The sequence below is a fragment of the Aethalodelphis obliquidens genome, unplaced genomic scaffold (assembly GCF_003676395.1).
Source record: "Aethalodelphis obliquidens isolate GAN/ISIS:26980383/991018 unplaced genomic scaffold, ASM367639v1 scaffold2, whole genome shotgun sequence".
Classification (NCBI taxonomy): domain Eukaryota; kingdom Metazoa; phylum Chordata; class Mammalia; order Artiodactyla; family Delphinidae; genus Aethalodelphis; species Aethalodelphis obliquidens.
In genome coordinates, this window is record NW_020837946.1 from 93,128,200 (window position 1) to 93,143,079 (window position 14,880).

General features: G+C 45.2%; 1 protein-coding gene across 13 annotated transcripts in view; it reads right to left on the minus strand.

Annotated features, from left to right (window-relative positions):
• Positions 1–11,695: 11,695 nt before the first annotated feature.
• R3HDM1 (R3H domain containing 1) overlaps positions 11,696–14,880 on the minus strand; it is a 181,318-nt gene continuing 178,133 nt past the window's right edge. For all 13 annotated transcript variants that reach the window (XM_027132284.1, XM_027132224.1, XM_027132213.1 and 10 more), the window contains 3 exons: positions 14,365–14,447; positions 13,809–13,893; positions 11,696–13,073 (listed from right to left, as the gene is read on the minus strand). In XM_027132284.1, the coding sequence (XP_026988085.1) occupies positions 12,712–13,073; positions 13,809–13,893; positions 14,365–14,447 (530 nt within the window). In that variant the 3' untranslated portion in view covers positions 11,696–12,711. The remainder of the gene's footprint in view (positions 13,074–13,808; positions 13,894–14,364; positions 14,448–14,880) is intronic.

The following is a 14,880-nucleotide window of genomic DNA, read 5'->3' on the forward strand; positions in this document are numbered from 1 at the left end:
CTGACCATTGGGAGAACCCCAGCCCAACAGCCTGACCCACCTGCTTGGCTCCAGTGTGAGTTCTCAAAGTCTAGCTTCTTGTCACCACAGACAGACAGGTGGTTCACAGTCGTTCTGGGCTGAGATGGCGAACCCTCCCAGTTGGCTGACCATGAATTCTCTGGCTTTCTACCTCTCCAATCTGTCAGTTCTCCTCTGTGACCCATTCCTATGTGCTGCTTCAGGTTTGCCGACGGAGTTCCTGCGGCCCTTTACCCAGCACGGGGGCAAACCACGGTGGCCGCTGTGTCACCAAGCTGCTCAGTGCCAGCTTCTGTCTAAGAGACTGGAAGACAGCTAGTCAGGGAAAGTGGCACATCTGGAGTACAGTTTCTCATGGCCATTCTATCCTGTGAATATTTTATTTTATATATATATTTAAATTCCTGGGTTTATGCTTTCTTTCCTCCAAAAGATGAAAAGCAGCAGCTCTACTTAGTTTTCTTTTCCCCACAATGCCTTGTGTCCTTTGCAGACTGAATGAGTTTTTAGGGTCATGAGGTTAAAGGTTCCCCACTACAAAGGTTTTATTTCAATTTGCACAGATAAAAACCCATCACAAACTGAATTCTTAACTCTGGTCACTCAAATTTATTCCAATATTCATAGGAAGGTGGAAGGTTCAGTGCCAGACTTTACCATTGCTTGAAAAGGAAAGCAAACTGTATTTCTTGCTGAAGCTTGACATGTAAATCCCACACCATGCTTTAAAAAAAAAAAAAAAAAGACATGTTTTTGTTCCGTAGAAACTTGCACCTGTTTACCACCAGAGGAGGCTGTATGACTTACATATTGCAAAGCTACTTATATAAAAAACATGTAAAGGAAAAAAATAGTCTCTGTTCTTGCTTTTTCATGAGTGAAAAAGGGGAAGCATAAAAAAAGTAAGTTGCTTATGGAAAGCATACTCACTCACCTATAGACCAAGAAGAAGATAATTTAGTTACTGTACGAGGCTTATAGATGCACATGAAATTTAAAAAGGAAAGAAGAGGGACTTCCCTGGTGGTCCAGTGGTTAAGAATCTGCCTTCCAATGTAGGGGACGCGGGTTTGATCCTTGGTCGGGGCACTAATATCCCACATGCCGTGGAGCAACTAAGCTCTCAACTAGAGAGCCCGTGTGCTGCACCCTACAGAACCCCACAACTAGAGAGAAGCCTGCGCGCCACAACGAAGAACCTGTGCGCTGCAGAGAAAGATCCCATGATCCCGCGTGCTGTGACTAAGACCCGACACAGCCAAAAATTAAAAAATAAATAAATATAAAAAAAAGGGAAGAAGAAATATTTGAATATGTTGTAAGCTTCACTCACAACAATCAAATTTTCATAAGTAAAGACAGGGTGGCACTCCTCTCTCGCTTCTCCTATAGATCCAGGTGAATAAGACGAATAAAAAATGGCAGTCAAGGGACTTCCCTGGTGGTCCAGCACTTAAGACTCCAAGCTTCCACTGTGGTGGGGGAGCGGGTTCGATCCCTGGTCAGGGAACTAAGATCCCACATGCCACATGGTGTGGCCAAAAAAAAAAAAAAAAAAAAAAAAAGGCAATCAACACAGACATAGAGAGTAGACTTGTGGTTTCTAAAGGGGAGGGGGTGGGGGAGGGATGGACTGGGAGTTTGGGATCAGCAGATGCAAACTATTATATAGAGAATGGATAAGATGCAACAACATCTGGATAAGATGCAATGGATAAGATGCAACAAGGTCCTACTGTATAGCACAGGGAGCCATCCTGTGATAAACCATAATGGAAAAGAATATGAAAAAGAATGTATATATATATACATATATATGTATAACTGAATCATTTTGTTGTACAGCAGAAATTAACACAACATTGTAAATCAACTATACTTCGATAAAATAATTTTTTTAAAAAAATGGCAGTCATTACTTTGGCAAGGCTTAAAGCAGTAACGTAAGCAGTTAAGCCCATGAACCCTGGAGTCAGCTGCCTGTTTCAGGTATACAGCCAACACTCACTAGCTGTGTGACCCTGGGCAAATTTCCTCACCTCTCTGATACTTCAGTTGCCTCGCTGTAAACTGAGACAATAATAGAATTTACCTTTCAGGGCTACTGTGATGATTAAATAGGAACCCTTGTAAGTGTTTAGCAAGTGCTTGGCACGTGATAATTAACTGCTTTACAAATGTTAGCTATTATTTCTCCCTGCCTGCCAAAACTGTGCTTGAGAAAAATATACGTGTGCCTTTCAGGATTCAAAGCTTTTGACTCAGCCAGATCATTTCTTCATTTAATCACGAGACAAATATTTACTGAGAAAGGCACTGGTGGGAGCTGGGGATGTATTAGTAAACAAAAGCCATAGATGTTTTTCCTGCCCTGAAGATTACATACTGATGGGTAGAAAAATATTAAGGAACTAATTGGCCAATTACTCATATAATTACCATTGTGATTAATGCTTTGAAGAGAAAGTACAGGATATTATTAGAGTTATTACTGGCAGAAATGACTTAGTCTGGAGGACTGAATTAAGGAGCTCTGGAGGAAGAGCAGGCTATCTGAAGGAAGAAATACTTGAGGTGGGATGTGAAGTGTGAGTACAAATGAACAGAAATTGGAGGATAGCGGGGGAAGAATAAATGTTCCAGGCAGAGGGTAAATTACACGTGGGAAAAAAACAATCCTCATATTTCAGTGGCTAAACCCAAGAAAGGTTTATTTCTCATTCACTTCACGTACGAATGTCAGTCAGAGGCGTAAGGGGGTGGTTGTGCGAGGGGTTTTGCCCCATCCAGTCGTTAAGAACTCTTCAATCCTCCCATTAGTGGCTCTTCCTTTTCCTGGCACCCCGGAGATCTCCCTGACATCCTATATGTGGAGCCAACAAGCAAATTTCAATGTCTACATATCACCTGGAGATCAGGTTAAAAACACAGATTCTGGGCTTCCCTGATGGCGCAGTGGTTAAGGATCCGCCTGCCAATGCAGGAGACACGGGTTTGAGCCCTGGTCCGGGAAGATCCCACGTGCCGTGGAGCAACTAAGCCCGTGCGCCACAACTACTGAGACTGCACCCTAGGGCCCACGAGCCACAACTACTGAGCCTGCACTCTAGAGCCCATGCGCCACAACTACTGAGCCTGTGCCCTAGAGCCCATGAGCCACAACTACTGAACCTGCACTCTAGAGCCCATGCGCCACAACTACTGAGCCTGCACCCTAGAGCCCACAAGCCACAACTACTGAGCCTGCACTCTAGAGCCCGTGCGCCACAACTACTAAGCCTGTGCCCCAGAGCCTTCAAGCCACAGCTACTGAAGCCCGTGCGCCTAGAGCCCGTGCGCCACAACAACAGAAGCCACCACAATGAGAACCCGCACACAGCAATGAAGACCCAACGCAGCCATAAATAAATTAAAAAAAAAAAAAAAAACCACCACCACCACCAAAAAAAACACACAGATTCTGATTCAAGTTGGTCTGGGGGTGGATATGAGATTCTGCATGTGTATCAAGCTGTCTGGTGATACTGACCACTGCCTGGTTTCTAGCCCCCTCACTCTGATTAGCAAGAGCAGGGAGAATCTCTTAGAAGGTGTTGGGGCCAAGCACAGAGGGGCATGCATCATTTCTACTTAAATTTCACTGGCCAAAACTCAGACACATGGCGCATCTAGGTGCAGGGGCTGGAAAACCTAGTCTGACAACGTACCAAGGAAGAGAGACATCCACCTCCTACCACAGTTTGCTGAAACACTAACCAACCTCTGCCACAGATGGGGAGAATCCCAGTGTCTGGCAGAAGATCACCACTTTACAGAACCCAGAGACAAGACAGCATGGCATGTTCGAGGAACTTAGGGAAGTCCAGTGTGACTGGAACCTAGGCAGGGAGAAGGCAAGTGCCAAGTAAGCCCGGAGACGTAGGTAGGCAAGGGTCAGAGCATGCAAGACCCGGGAAGTGATAAAGATTTTGGACAGTGAAAAGTCATGTGGCTATTGAACATTTTTTTTTTTAATTTTTTTTTTTTTTTTTTTTTTGCGGTACGCGGGCCTCTCACTGCTGTGGCCCCTCCCGCTGCGGAGCACAGGCTCCGGACGCGCAGGCCCAGCGGCCATGGCCCACGGGCCCAGCCGCTCCGCAGCATGTGGGATCCTCCCGGACCGGGGCACGAACCCGCGTCCCCTGCATCGGCAGGCGGACTCTCAACCACTGCGCCACCAGGGAAGCCCCTGCTATTGAACATTTGAAATGTGGCTAGTGCAACTGAGGAACTGAATTGCTATTTTATTTAATTTTAATTAATAAATTTAATAAATTTACTAGCTACATGTGGCTTGTAGCTACCATTTTGGATAGCACAGCTTCAGGAATTGGAATAAAATGTTTACATGGGAAGATAACCAACAACACTTCACTTGACAGTATAGGATCAAAACCAAATAAGTCACATAGTACAGTATACACTATGTTATACTACAGGATAGAAGAGATTGCTGATGAAGACAGTTTATCCTGATATTGAGAGCCCCTGCATCCAGCCATACCCGAAGCATCTATCCCTCATCTTTTCAATTACAGTGAGCCAATGAATTCCCTTGGTTACTTGAACCCCTTTGAGTTGGGTTTTTATAACTTTAAGCACTATAAACAGTACAGTGTCTACATGTAAGTGTTCAAGAAGCATCAGATGTTATTTATTTATTTTTTTTGTGGTATGCGGGCCTCTCACTGCCGTGGCCCCTCCCGTTGCGGAGCACAGGCTCCGGACGCGCAGGCTCAGCGGCCATGGCTCACGGGCCCAGCCACTCCGCGGCATGTGGGATCTTCCCGGACTGGGGCACGAACCCGTGTCCCCTGCATTGGCAGGCGGACTCTCAACCACTGCGCCACCAGGGAAGCCCCCAGATGTTATTTTTATCTCAGTAGACTTGAGTAACCAGGTAAAATCCCAAATGGAGTCCTGACAGGTAGAAGATAATAGCGCAAACAGCAGAATCCACTCCAGCCAGTTTAAACAGAAAAGTAATTAATTCAAGGTTACCTGCTCACAGACCCTCAGGAAGATGAGACTGAGCAGTTTTGAAATCTCCTGGGATTGCACACAGAAACAATCCAGCTATGGATACAACGAGGAATTCTGTGTAGAGCCTGCTTCCTCCCCTGTTCTCTTCCTAATCAGATTCTTCCGGATGTGAGGGTGGCTGGTGGAGCCCCAGATTGCACGTCCGGATCACAGCTTTTCTGAGCAAAAGTGAACTTGAGAATTGAGTCATCCCAGCTGCTCTTTTGGGGTAGAAAGACTTGTAATGTGGGATTTGCCCAAATATAGGAAGGGTATTTAAAAGGTCTAAATCTGACAGATGACCACAAAGGATGATGATGTCTTGGTGAAAGTGGAATGTAGGATAATGTAGACAACAATTGAAGAGAAATAGCTCAAGGATATATTGTATTGATGTGACATTGCAGGGGCCCAAATTGAGTGTTTTGTTGGCTTTTGTCGAGTTATTTGAATAAGCTTTTTCCGTTTTTTCATGTGGGGTTAATAAAGCTAGTGATATGCCCCAGATGTATGTATGATTCCCAACTACTTGTGAGTTTTCTCATAACCAAGATTAATAATAACCTCCTTCTCCCAGGAGATCAATGCAAGTCCCAGCTCTAGCCATGTGGTTTGAGTTATTTATCTGAAAATAGGAATGCCTTAGTGCTTTGCTACTTCAAGTGTGGTCAAAGTACCAGCAGCATCATCGACTTTTGCAATCTCAAGCCCCACCCCAGACCTACTGAATCAAGATCTGCACTTTAACCAGATTTCCCAGGGGACTCATATGCACATTTTATTCCACTTCCTCTTGTGACCAACCAGCCCATCTCTGAAGACCAGCCCCTACCTCGCCCCAGCCCCAGCCATTAAGGAACTAAGCTAAGTGCCAAGATAGCCAGAGCAGGGCATGTGAATCATGTTTCTGTTCCAGTTCCCTCCCATCTCCTGACAGCACTTAGGGGAAGAGGTCCAGACCAGATTAATAACCAGGATTCTCCTGATTCTCTCTCTCAAACAGTCAACAAATATTTGTTGAACAACTAATGGGTACTTGGGAATACAGCCACAAGCAAGGTAAGATCTTTGATCTCATGGAATTTGTATTCTAGTAGTACAGACAAAATAAACAAACAAAAGATCTGATAGTGACGATAAGCAGAAAATTGAGATGAAGTGATTGTGTTTGGGTGGCTACATTAGACTGGGTGGCTCATAAAGGCTTTTCTGCTGAAGTGACATTTATATGAAAGATAAAGGTGCTGGTCAAGAACAGAGCATTCCAAAAAAGAGGGAAAGAACAAGCACAAATGTCCTGGGGTGACATAAGATCAGAGATGTAGGCAGGGCTAGATTGAGTTTTGTAAACCAAGATATTTTAATAATAGGAGGTCACTGAGGGATTTGGGACATGGGAAATGACATAAGTTGATTATCTTTTAGATCATTCTGGCTCTGTGAAGATATGGGAACAAGAGTGGAAGCTACCCGGTTAGGAAGGCCATTTCAGTTCAACACAGGATGATGACAGCTTGGACCAGGGTGGTGGTAATGAAGATGAAGAAAATCCTCAGTATCCTGAGGGAAACTTCAGGATTTGGTTTGGAGGCAAAGTCAGTGGGGATTTTTTTTAACTTTTTTTTTTTTGTCTGCGCTGTGTGGCTTGCGGGATCTTAGTTCCCCGACCACGGATGGAACCCGTGCCCCATGCAGTGGAAGCATGAAACCTTAGCCTCTGGATGGCCAGGGAAGTCCCTCAATGGGGATTTTTATTGGGTATTTGTGCTTGTGGTAAATTGTTTCCAAAGATGACTGCAACCATTATCTTCCATCCTACATGCCTTTTTGTCACTTCTCTCATCAAGAGGTAGGGTTTATTTCCTCTGCTGTGAGTTGACCCTATGACTTTATTTGGTTGTGCCAGGTCTTAGTTGCGGCTCGCTGGCTCCTTAGTTGTGGCATGCGAACTCTTAGTTGCAGCATGCACGTGGGATCTAGTTCTCTGACCAGGGATCGAACCCAGGCCCCCTGCGTTGGGAGCACAGTCTTAACCACTGCACCACCAGGGAAGTCCCAACCCTATGACTTTTTAAAACGACATCTGGGACTCCCAGACTGTTACCCCAAAACTGGGTTTGCCTCTTGGTGCGTGTCCAGCCAAAAGACACAACCAAGACAAAGACTGGGAGAAGGAAGGATTTATTATTGCAGCAAATAAAGAGAACACCAGGGATCTTTCCCAAAGCAGTGTCTCCCCAAACAGTAAAATTGGGTACGTTTTAAGCTAAGGGTACATACATATTCGTGAAAGGGCTTGTGCAGAGAAGAATTCAGCACAGACAGAACTGGGGCAAAGGTTGACTGAAGTCATGAAGGTCAGGAAAGGTCAACATCATCATTCCATCCTCCACCTGGGTGGGAGCCTTACTTCCTGCAGAACTCAAAGATATGTTTCAGATTGCTAGGTACATCCCTTGAAGAGGAAATAGGACTCTATTTTATCACTGAACTGTTCTTTCTTTTTCTCTTTTTTTTTTAAAGATTTAATTTTATTTTTGGCTACGTTGGGTCTTTCTTGCTGCGAGCAGACGCGAGCGGGCTTTCTCTAGCTGTGGTGAGGCGGGGGCTACTCTTCGTTGCGGTGCGCGGGCTTCTCCTTGCTGTGGCTTCTCTTGTTGCAGAGCACGGGCTCTAGGCGTGCGGGCTTCAGTAGTTGTGGCTCGCGGGCTCAGGAGCTGTGGCTCGTGGGCTGTAGAGTGCAGGCTCGGTAGTTGTGGTGCACGGGCTTAGTTGCTCCGTGGGATGTGGGATCTTCCTGGACCAGGGATCGAACCTGTGTCCCCTGCACTGGCAGGTGGATTCTCATCCACTGCGCCACCAGGGAAGCTCCTGAACTATTGTTTCTTGACTGCTTTTCCTTTGTTTATGCATCATCTCTTGGGTTCCAGTTGATCTAGTGGTTGAGTGCTGGACAGGGAGGTTGAAATTCTGCAAGACAGCTCAATAAAGTGCTCAGGCTATCTTTACCATTGAAATAGAACTGGGAGTCTTTACTGATTTATTATCTTTGCTATTGTCACTTCTCTTGCCTGTTAACAGTTTGTTCTTTTGTTTCCTTAAGATCGTTATTACTGAGACCTGTTCAAGGGCAAGCATTGTGGCCAGGTTTACATCAAAAATGGCTTACGCCAAAATGGCTTCTCTTATGTCAAGAAAGCCATGCTGGTTGTCTTTCTCCAGGGACCCCCTACCCTGTCTGCTTACAAGACCAGGTTTTAAGAGGCCTTTAATTATTCCGTCACAGAAAAAGAAAGAAATCCTGCCGTCTGCAACAACATGAATGAACCTTAAGGAAGTTATGCTAAGTGCAGTAGGTCAGAGAAAGACAAATACTGTCTGATCTCACTTACATGTAGAATCTAAAAAAACCCTGAATTTATACTAACGGAGAATAGATTGGTGGTTGCCAGGAATGGGGTTGGGAGGAATGGGGGAAGGAGGTCACAGGGTACAAACTTCCAGTTGTAAGGTGAGTTAAGTTCTGGGGAGTCAATGTACAGCATGGTGACTTATTTATAAAGTCCAGGCCATGACGCTGGAGAAAGCTATGTGGACAGAGATGCCTTGGAGGATGAGATACCTCGAGAACAGAGCGTCCACATGGAGAACTGAGGCATGGAGCCCAGACATGTGAGTCCACTTTGGAACTTCCAGCCTAGCTCAGCTGATAGCAGGTGGAGAAGGGCCAAGCTGTCCTCGTTGAGCCTGACCCACAGGATTGGTGCTTTAAACCACTAAATTTGGGTGATTTGTTAAGCAGCAAGAGAGAACTGAAACAATGCTGTGTTTTTTGTTTGTTTGTTTTTTTGGGGGGGGCTAATGTAGCTGATGATTTATCTATTTCAATGCTTCCCCCTGCAAAGAACCAACATCTTCAGTTTTCTGATTAGGTCCTACAGTCTTTTCCTTACACTCCTCCAATACTTTTATGCTGGTGAAATCAAACCAACATGAATCCAAGTGTAGACACTAAAGGGGAAAATGACTTACACATATGCAAAATGCAGCCGGAGCACATGTGGCCAAGGGGAAAATGACTTACACATATGCAAAATGCAGCTGGAGCACATGTGGCCATGGGGGTAGATTAAAAAGGGCTGCTGTGTCTGCCTGTTTCTCAGGCTGTTGAGGACTATAGGCTGAATGAGTGCACCTAAGTCTCTAGTTCTCTTTTAGCATCAGCTCATAAAGGCTGTGAGAATTCCAAGCAACACAGGGCCAGCTTTGAACCCTGCCACCTTCACGCTAGCGCAACACTGGTCACTAGTAGAAGATAGAATCTGTGCTCATTGCCTTTAAAGACAATACATACCACATGTCATTATCTGCTGGGCAGGCAGGAGACTGGGAATGTGGGGATCTAGCCGCCTTCACACAGGCCCTGTGGCTGGCCTCTGCTGGTCTTACACTCGCATTTTTTCTGCTGCTGATGATGTGGAGAACCCAACTCTCTCTGCTTCCCGAGGTAGCTGTGGATGTGCTGGCTTGACTCTTCCCAAGCCACTCTGGCACTGTGGGCTCTATTGAGACCTGTAGGTTTCCACACTATTCACAGGTCACAGGTCCCTCCCTGGTGGAATAAAAAAAAACAAACCAATTTCTTAGCTTGGGGGAGGGTTCAGATCCCTACTTTGTTGTCAGCTCAGATGACAAGCTAATTCTTTTAAATTACTGTTGGCAAACACACTTTGTACTTCAGATTCACAAAAACATACCCAATATATCCATGTTCTTTGTGGACCAAAGGCTTAAAAACCCGTAAGCCAGGACTTCGCCGGTTTGAGCCCTGGGCTGGGAAGGTTCCACATGCTGCAGAGCAACTAAGCCTGTGCACCACAACTACGCAGCCCGCACTCTAGAGCCCGCGAGCCACAACTACTGAGCCCATGTGCTGCACCTACTGAAGCCTGTGCACCCAGAGCCTGTGCTCCACAAGAGAAGCCACCGCAATGAGAAGCCCGAGCACCGCAACAAAGAGTAGACCCCGTTCGCCGCAACTAGAGAAAGCCCATACACAGCAACGAAGACCCAGCACAGCCAAAAAAAACCAACAAAAACCCGTAAGCCATATTCTCAGTTTTCTAATACATAAGGTAGCAGAAATGCCCACAAAGTTATTAAATACCCTCTATCATCCCCCAAGGGGCTGCTGGAGCTGCTAATATTGGCACGGGTAAGAATAACTCATCTTACTGATAGAAGTACTACCTTCCCCTAAATATGGTCAGTGCTCTGGGAAAACCCACAGCCAGGACTGTGGGACATCTGAAGCTGCCTGTAGGAAGGTTTAGGGTATGGGCCAAATCACACCTTTAAATGCCTCCTGTGTGTGCTTCTTCCTCCCATCGTTTTTCTATAGGTGAAATCAGATTTTAGATCAAAACAGGAGAATACAGTGTAGGGAATGCGTGCATAGTTTTGTAACGTGTGTGGTGGTGGGGCGATGTCAACAGTATTCCCATGTGACTGTCAGGGGACAGGGGTGCAGGGGTGGAGTAGCCTTGCTCCGCTTTCCTCTGCACAGTCTGCAGCTCCTCCAGGGTAAACCAAGGGTCTAGAACAAAACTTTAGGTGTAACGTACAGCACAATGACTCGTCATTAATACTGCGTTGTACATTTGAAAGTTGCTAATAGATCTTTAAAAAGTCCAAAAAAAAAACACCTTACATAGGTTTACCAGGCTTACTACTGCAAAAGTTAAAGAGAATATTCAGAGAATTGAAATAGACCATAGGATTGTAGTTTTGTTTCCACCCCCATGATTAAATAATAATTCTTGCTGCGATGCTGGCCCTAATTACATGTCCTCTCCATCTCTGACTCTCTACAGTCAAAAATTAAATTCACCAGTCCTCGAAAGTAAGCGATTCTCACAGTCCTCACTCTTCTTTCTCTGTGTATGGCTCCTTAATCTGACATGGTTTAAAGGCAGCTCCCACTTCTCCCAGGAGCACAACATTCATAATTGGAATGCACCAGCTTGCGGGGAAGTCCGGGATTCCCCGGGACGAAGTAGGGCTTTGCGAATGCTCTAGAAGGAGTGAACATCTGCACCAGAGCCTGGTTCACACCTACTGCTCTTGAGTTGCAAAGTAAACCCCTAGCCTGGGCTGGAAGCCAGTCAGGCTGATGGCTGACTGCCCTGCCTCTGACCCCTACTCTGGGTTTCTCAGCGGTTTGACTTTGCTGGGCTAACAAATGGTGAAAGCTTTCTATAAAGTATTTGAGCTAAACGGGACAACTGGGTGCTCAAAATACCAGCTAAAAACACAAATTCTTTACCGAACCGAACATAATGTTCTATTTTCATTGTAGATGAAATGTTCTATTTGTTCCTATTTTCATGTTCTATTTTCTGACTATAAGTTTGTTCATACTCAAAATTGTCTACAATTGACTGGAATTAACTTATGAGAGAACGAAATGACATGAGTCATACCCACAAGAAACACTCCGACAGAGAAAGTGATGCTTTGTAGAATATTTGTAAAACGAGGCAGTTTACTGTCTTTCATCTTCCTTAAGTCTGAAATTGAAATCTTCAAGACAGGTTAAGTCTTCAACACTGACTCTCATTGAAAAACATGATTTTAATTTACAAAAGACAAAGTGGGTATACATTTGTAAACATTTATTCTCTTGAACTGAAAAAGGCTTGCATCAGCACACATTGTACAGCCTTGCGAATTGAAAAAAAGGTTCCTTGTTCATAAGTGCAATGAATCTTTGATGTCCAGTGATCCGCTGCAAACAATGAAAACACATTCTAAACCACTTGAAGAAGTTTCCAGCATTCATCAAATGCATTTCCTCAGGTGACAAAAAAAATCCACAAGGAAGGGAATGAAAATAAGTGGCATTTAATTATTGGAGGGAGATGTAAAAAAAAAAGTGGAAGTATTTTCCTGCCTAGAATGATTCCTATTCCCCTTTGAACCTAAGTGGTTTGATTAAGAGGCATTAAGAACATAATTTAATTTACCCTTAATATTCATACGACCTAAGTGAATAAGGAAAAGACCCTACGAGGGAGTTCTATATTTTCTGGAAATTGTTTCTGTGTTTAGAGATACAGGGGAAGAGTAATTTTCTATTTGTGGGCTCTCCTTAGTCACCCTCCAGCCCCCCAAAGACAGTGCATGGTTGTGACTGGGTTATTACACTCCTGCATTCTTTTTCCCCCAAATTCTATGTTGGGTCACACTGTGCTGGCTGCAAAAAAAGAAATACAGGTTGCAACTGTTTGTAATCATTCTGAAGAATAATTTGCTGTACAATAGAGCTTTGGATCTGATACAAGAATTCAGAAATATAAAACAAAATAACTATAAAAATTAGGAGGCAGTTGAACAGCATTTCCTCAGAAAAAGCTGCTAACTCTGTATCATTCCGATGTGGATTCCTACAGTCATTTGGGGTGAACTTTCCCCCCTTGGCTGGATCACTGGCCTGTCTTCAGAAGTTGTTAACGCCACGACCACACATCCTAGGAGTCTCTATCATGTTAACAGAAGCTCCAAATACCAAGCCAGTTAAAGATGGGAGAGGACGGGGGAATCACAAAGGCCATGGGTCCAAGGTGGCTGTTACTGAGAACTTGCCCTTTCCAAAATGTGAAAGTCATAGTGCTTCTTGCTCGTTCTCAGCTTAAACTTGTTAACCGAGTTAATCTGTTTCTTCAGAGCATTCTGAGCGGCGGAGATGGAGGGGAATGTGGCTAAGACAGTGTACGTGGAGGCCAAGTCACTGGGTTTAGAGCGTTCGGGGTTGACAGTGCTGTCCCCGCTGCCACAGCAGAGGGGGTGACGACGCAGCTGGGGCTGGGACTGGGGGTCCCGGAGCCACCGGATCTTGGCGCCAATTTTAAAGAGTTCCCCAAAAAGCTTCTCGGCTTCCATGCGAGTTATTCCATCTGGTAGTTCAGTAATTTCCAAGACCTTCCCAACAACTAGAATGGAAAAGGTGAGCAATTAATAACCCCTGTTACCCACAGGTGGGCAAAAAGTACTGCAGACACAAATATGACACAGGAAACAAACATAACTTTCTGAAACCACTCAAATCCACAGAGTTATACGTGTTATGGCTGTCTTCTAAACATTTCCTACCTACTCCTCAGGCGGCCACACTGGCAGCCTCACGTACAAAACGCGGCCTGTGCAGTGGCGTCTCCAAACTAGGTGTGTGATCCTGGGCACACAGGTTCCTGAACTTCGAATTCCCATTGTAAAACTGCACAGAATCTTTAAAAGAGTACCTGCCCTAATGCCCCCAAGGCTGTTGAAAAGCAAGTTAAGGTACCGACTTGAAAACACCCTGCCATAGAAAGGCAATGTATTTGTTCGTTCAGCCTGTCGCCTAAAGGGTGTAAGGACTATTTCCTTTCTCAAAGAATACAGAGGCAACGCGTTTCATTCTACCTGTTCCTCTCTCACATCTCCTTTGAATCCTTTTGGTCCCTTCACCCCTCCTAAACCCACCTGTACCTCAGTACTCTCAAATTCTGAAACGAGACGGAATCAAAAGGACACGTTCAAGAACCCTACATTATAGACGGCATAATTTTCTAAGACTTTGTGCAGGACTCTAGAAGAGGAAAACCCGTTTCTGTGGTGTGGCAGTTTTACAGACTGTCAGGCCAACAGTTTGTAGAACCACATCCGGATGCCTCTTGGGGACACACCTGCTTCTCCTGCACCAAGGTCGGTGGACGCAGCTTTTTTAGCTTGTTTCCTTCCTCGGTTTCCATGCCTGCTGCCAGACTGACCCTGAAAATCCACAAACATGAATAATAAGGTTAACGATGCCGCAAAACGTGATTGCGATTGTTCGACCGCTTAACGCATAACCATACTCAGTCTGAGTTTTCTACTTCAGCAGAAAAAAAAACCAGTTCCAGGCCTTCTGAATTCTGCCTCGACGGCAAGGGTACTTTGGCCTGTCACTATCACCAGTCACTTGCCGAACAGTCTTTTGTAAGTGAGAGCGCCCAATGGCCTCCACCGCCCCCCAATATTTGGACTGCAATCAGGGACCCCTGCTCCACCAAGCGGCCCACCACCTTCTCCCTCTCTCTGCTCTCGGACAGGCCAGGGCAACACCGATACATCCACTGGCCCAGGCACACAGTTCTCCTTAGTGCGGTGCCAACTCAGGGGTCAGGGCACTCCACACTCTCAGCAACAGAAGCATGATGCTCGCCAACAAAGCCCAGGAGGTCAGACAGCTGGCTCTCACACCTGTTGGGTTGGTATGTGTCCGTGCAGAACAGCAGGAGGGTTGTACTGCAGGGGCTGGCCAAGTAACGGGTATCTGGCATCTCCTGAAAGTTGATAAAAAACGATTTTTACGTTTTCCTCGGGTATGAAGTACTTCTCACTTTTCTCAGCTGTCTCGGGATGAGACGGGGAAACATGTTTAGTATAATAAAATAGTGTAGGTATTGACATATTTTTTTAAAAGAATTAAAAGCCTCCATCTAGCCTTTAAAGAGCTGGGGTAAACTTCTGAAAGGACTAAGGACTAATAACAATGGTTATGAGGGAGGTTAAGTGGTACAAGCTGGGGAGACAGGTTAGCAAGGAGAGAACAGTTCTGTAAACCTTAACATTCTATGCGAAATCCACCAAAGTAACTGTAATAGCTCATTACGCCCACTTGAGATGCTAAAATCCGCATTTTTCTCTGATGCTTAAAAATTAACAGAAGTTACATTTCAGGGGATGGAAAAAAACCTTGGAAAAACATGCAGCGCT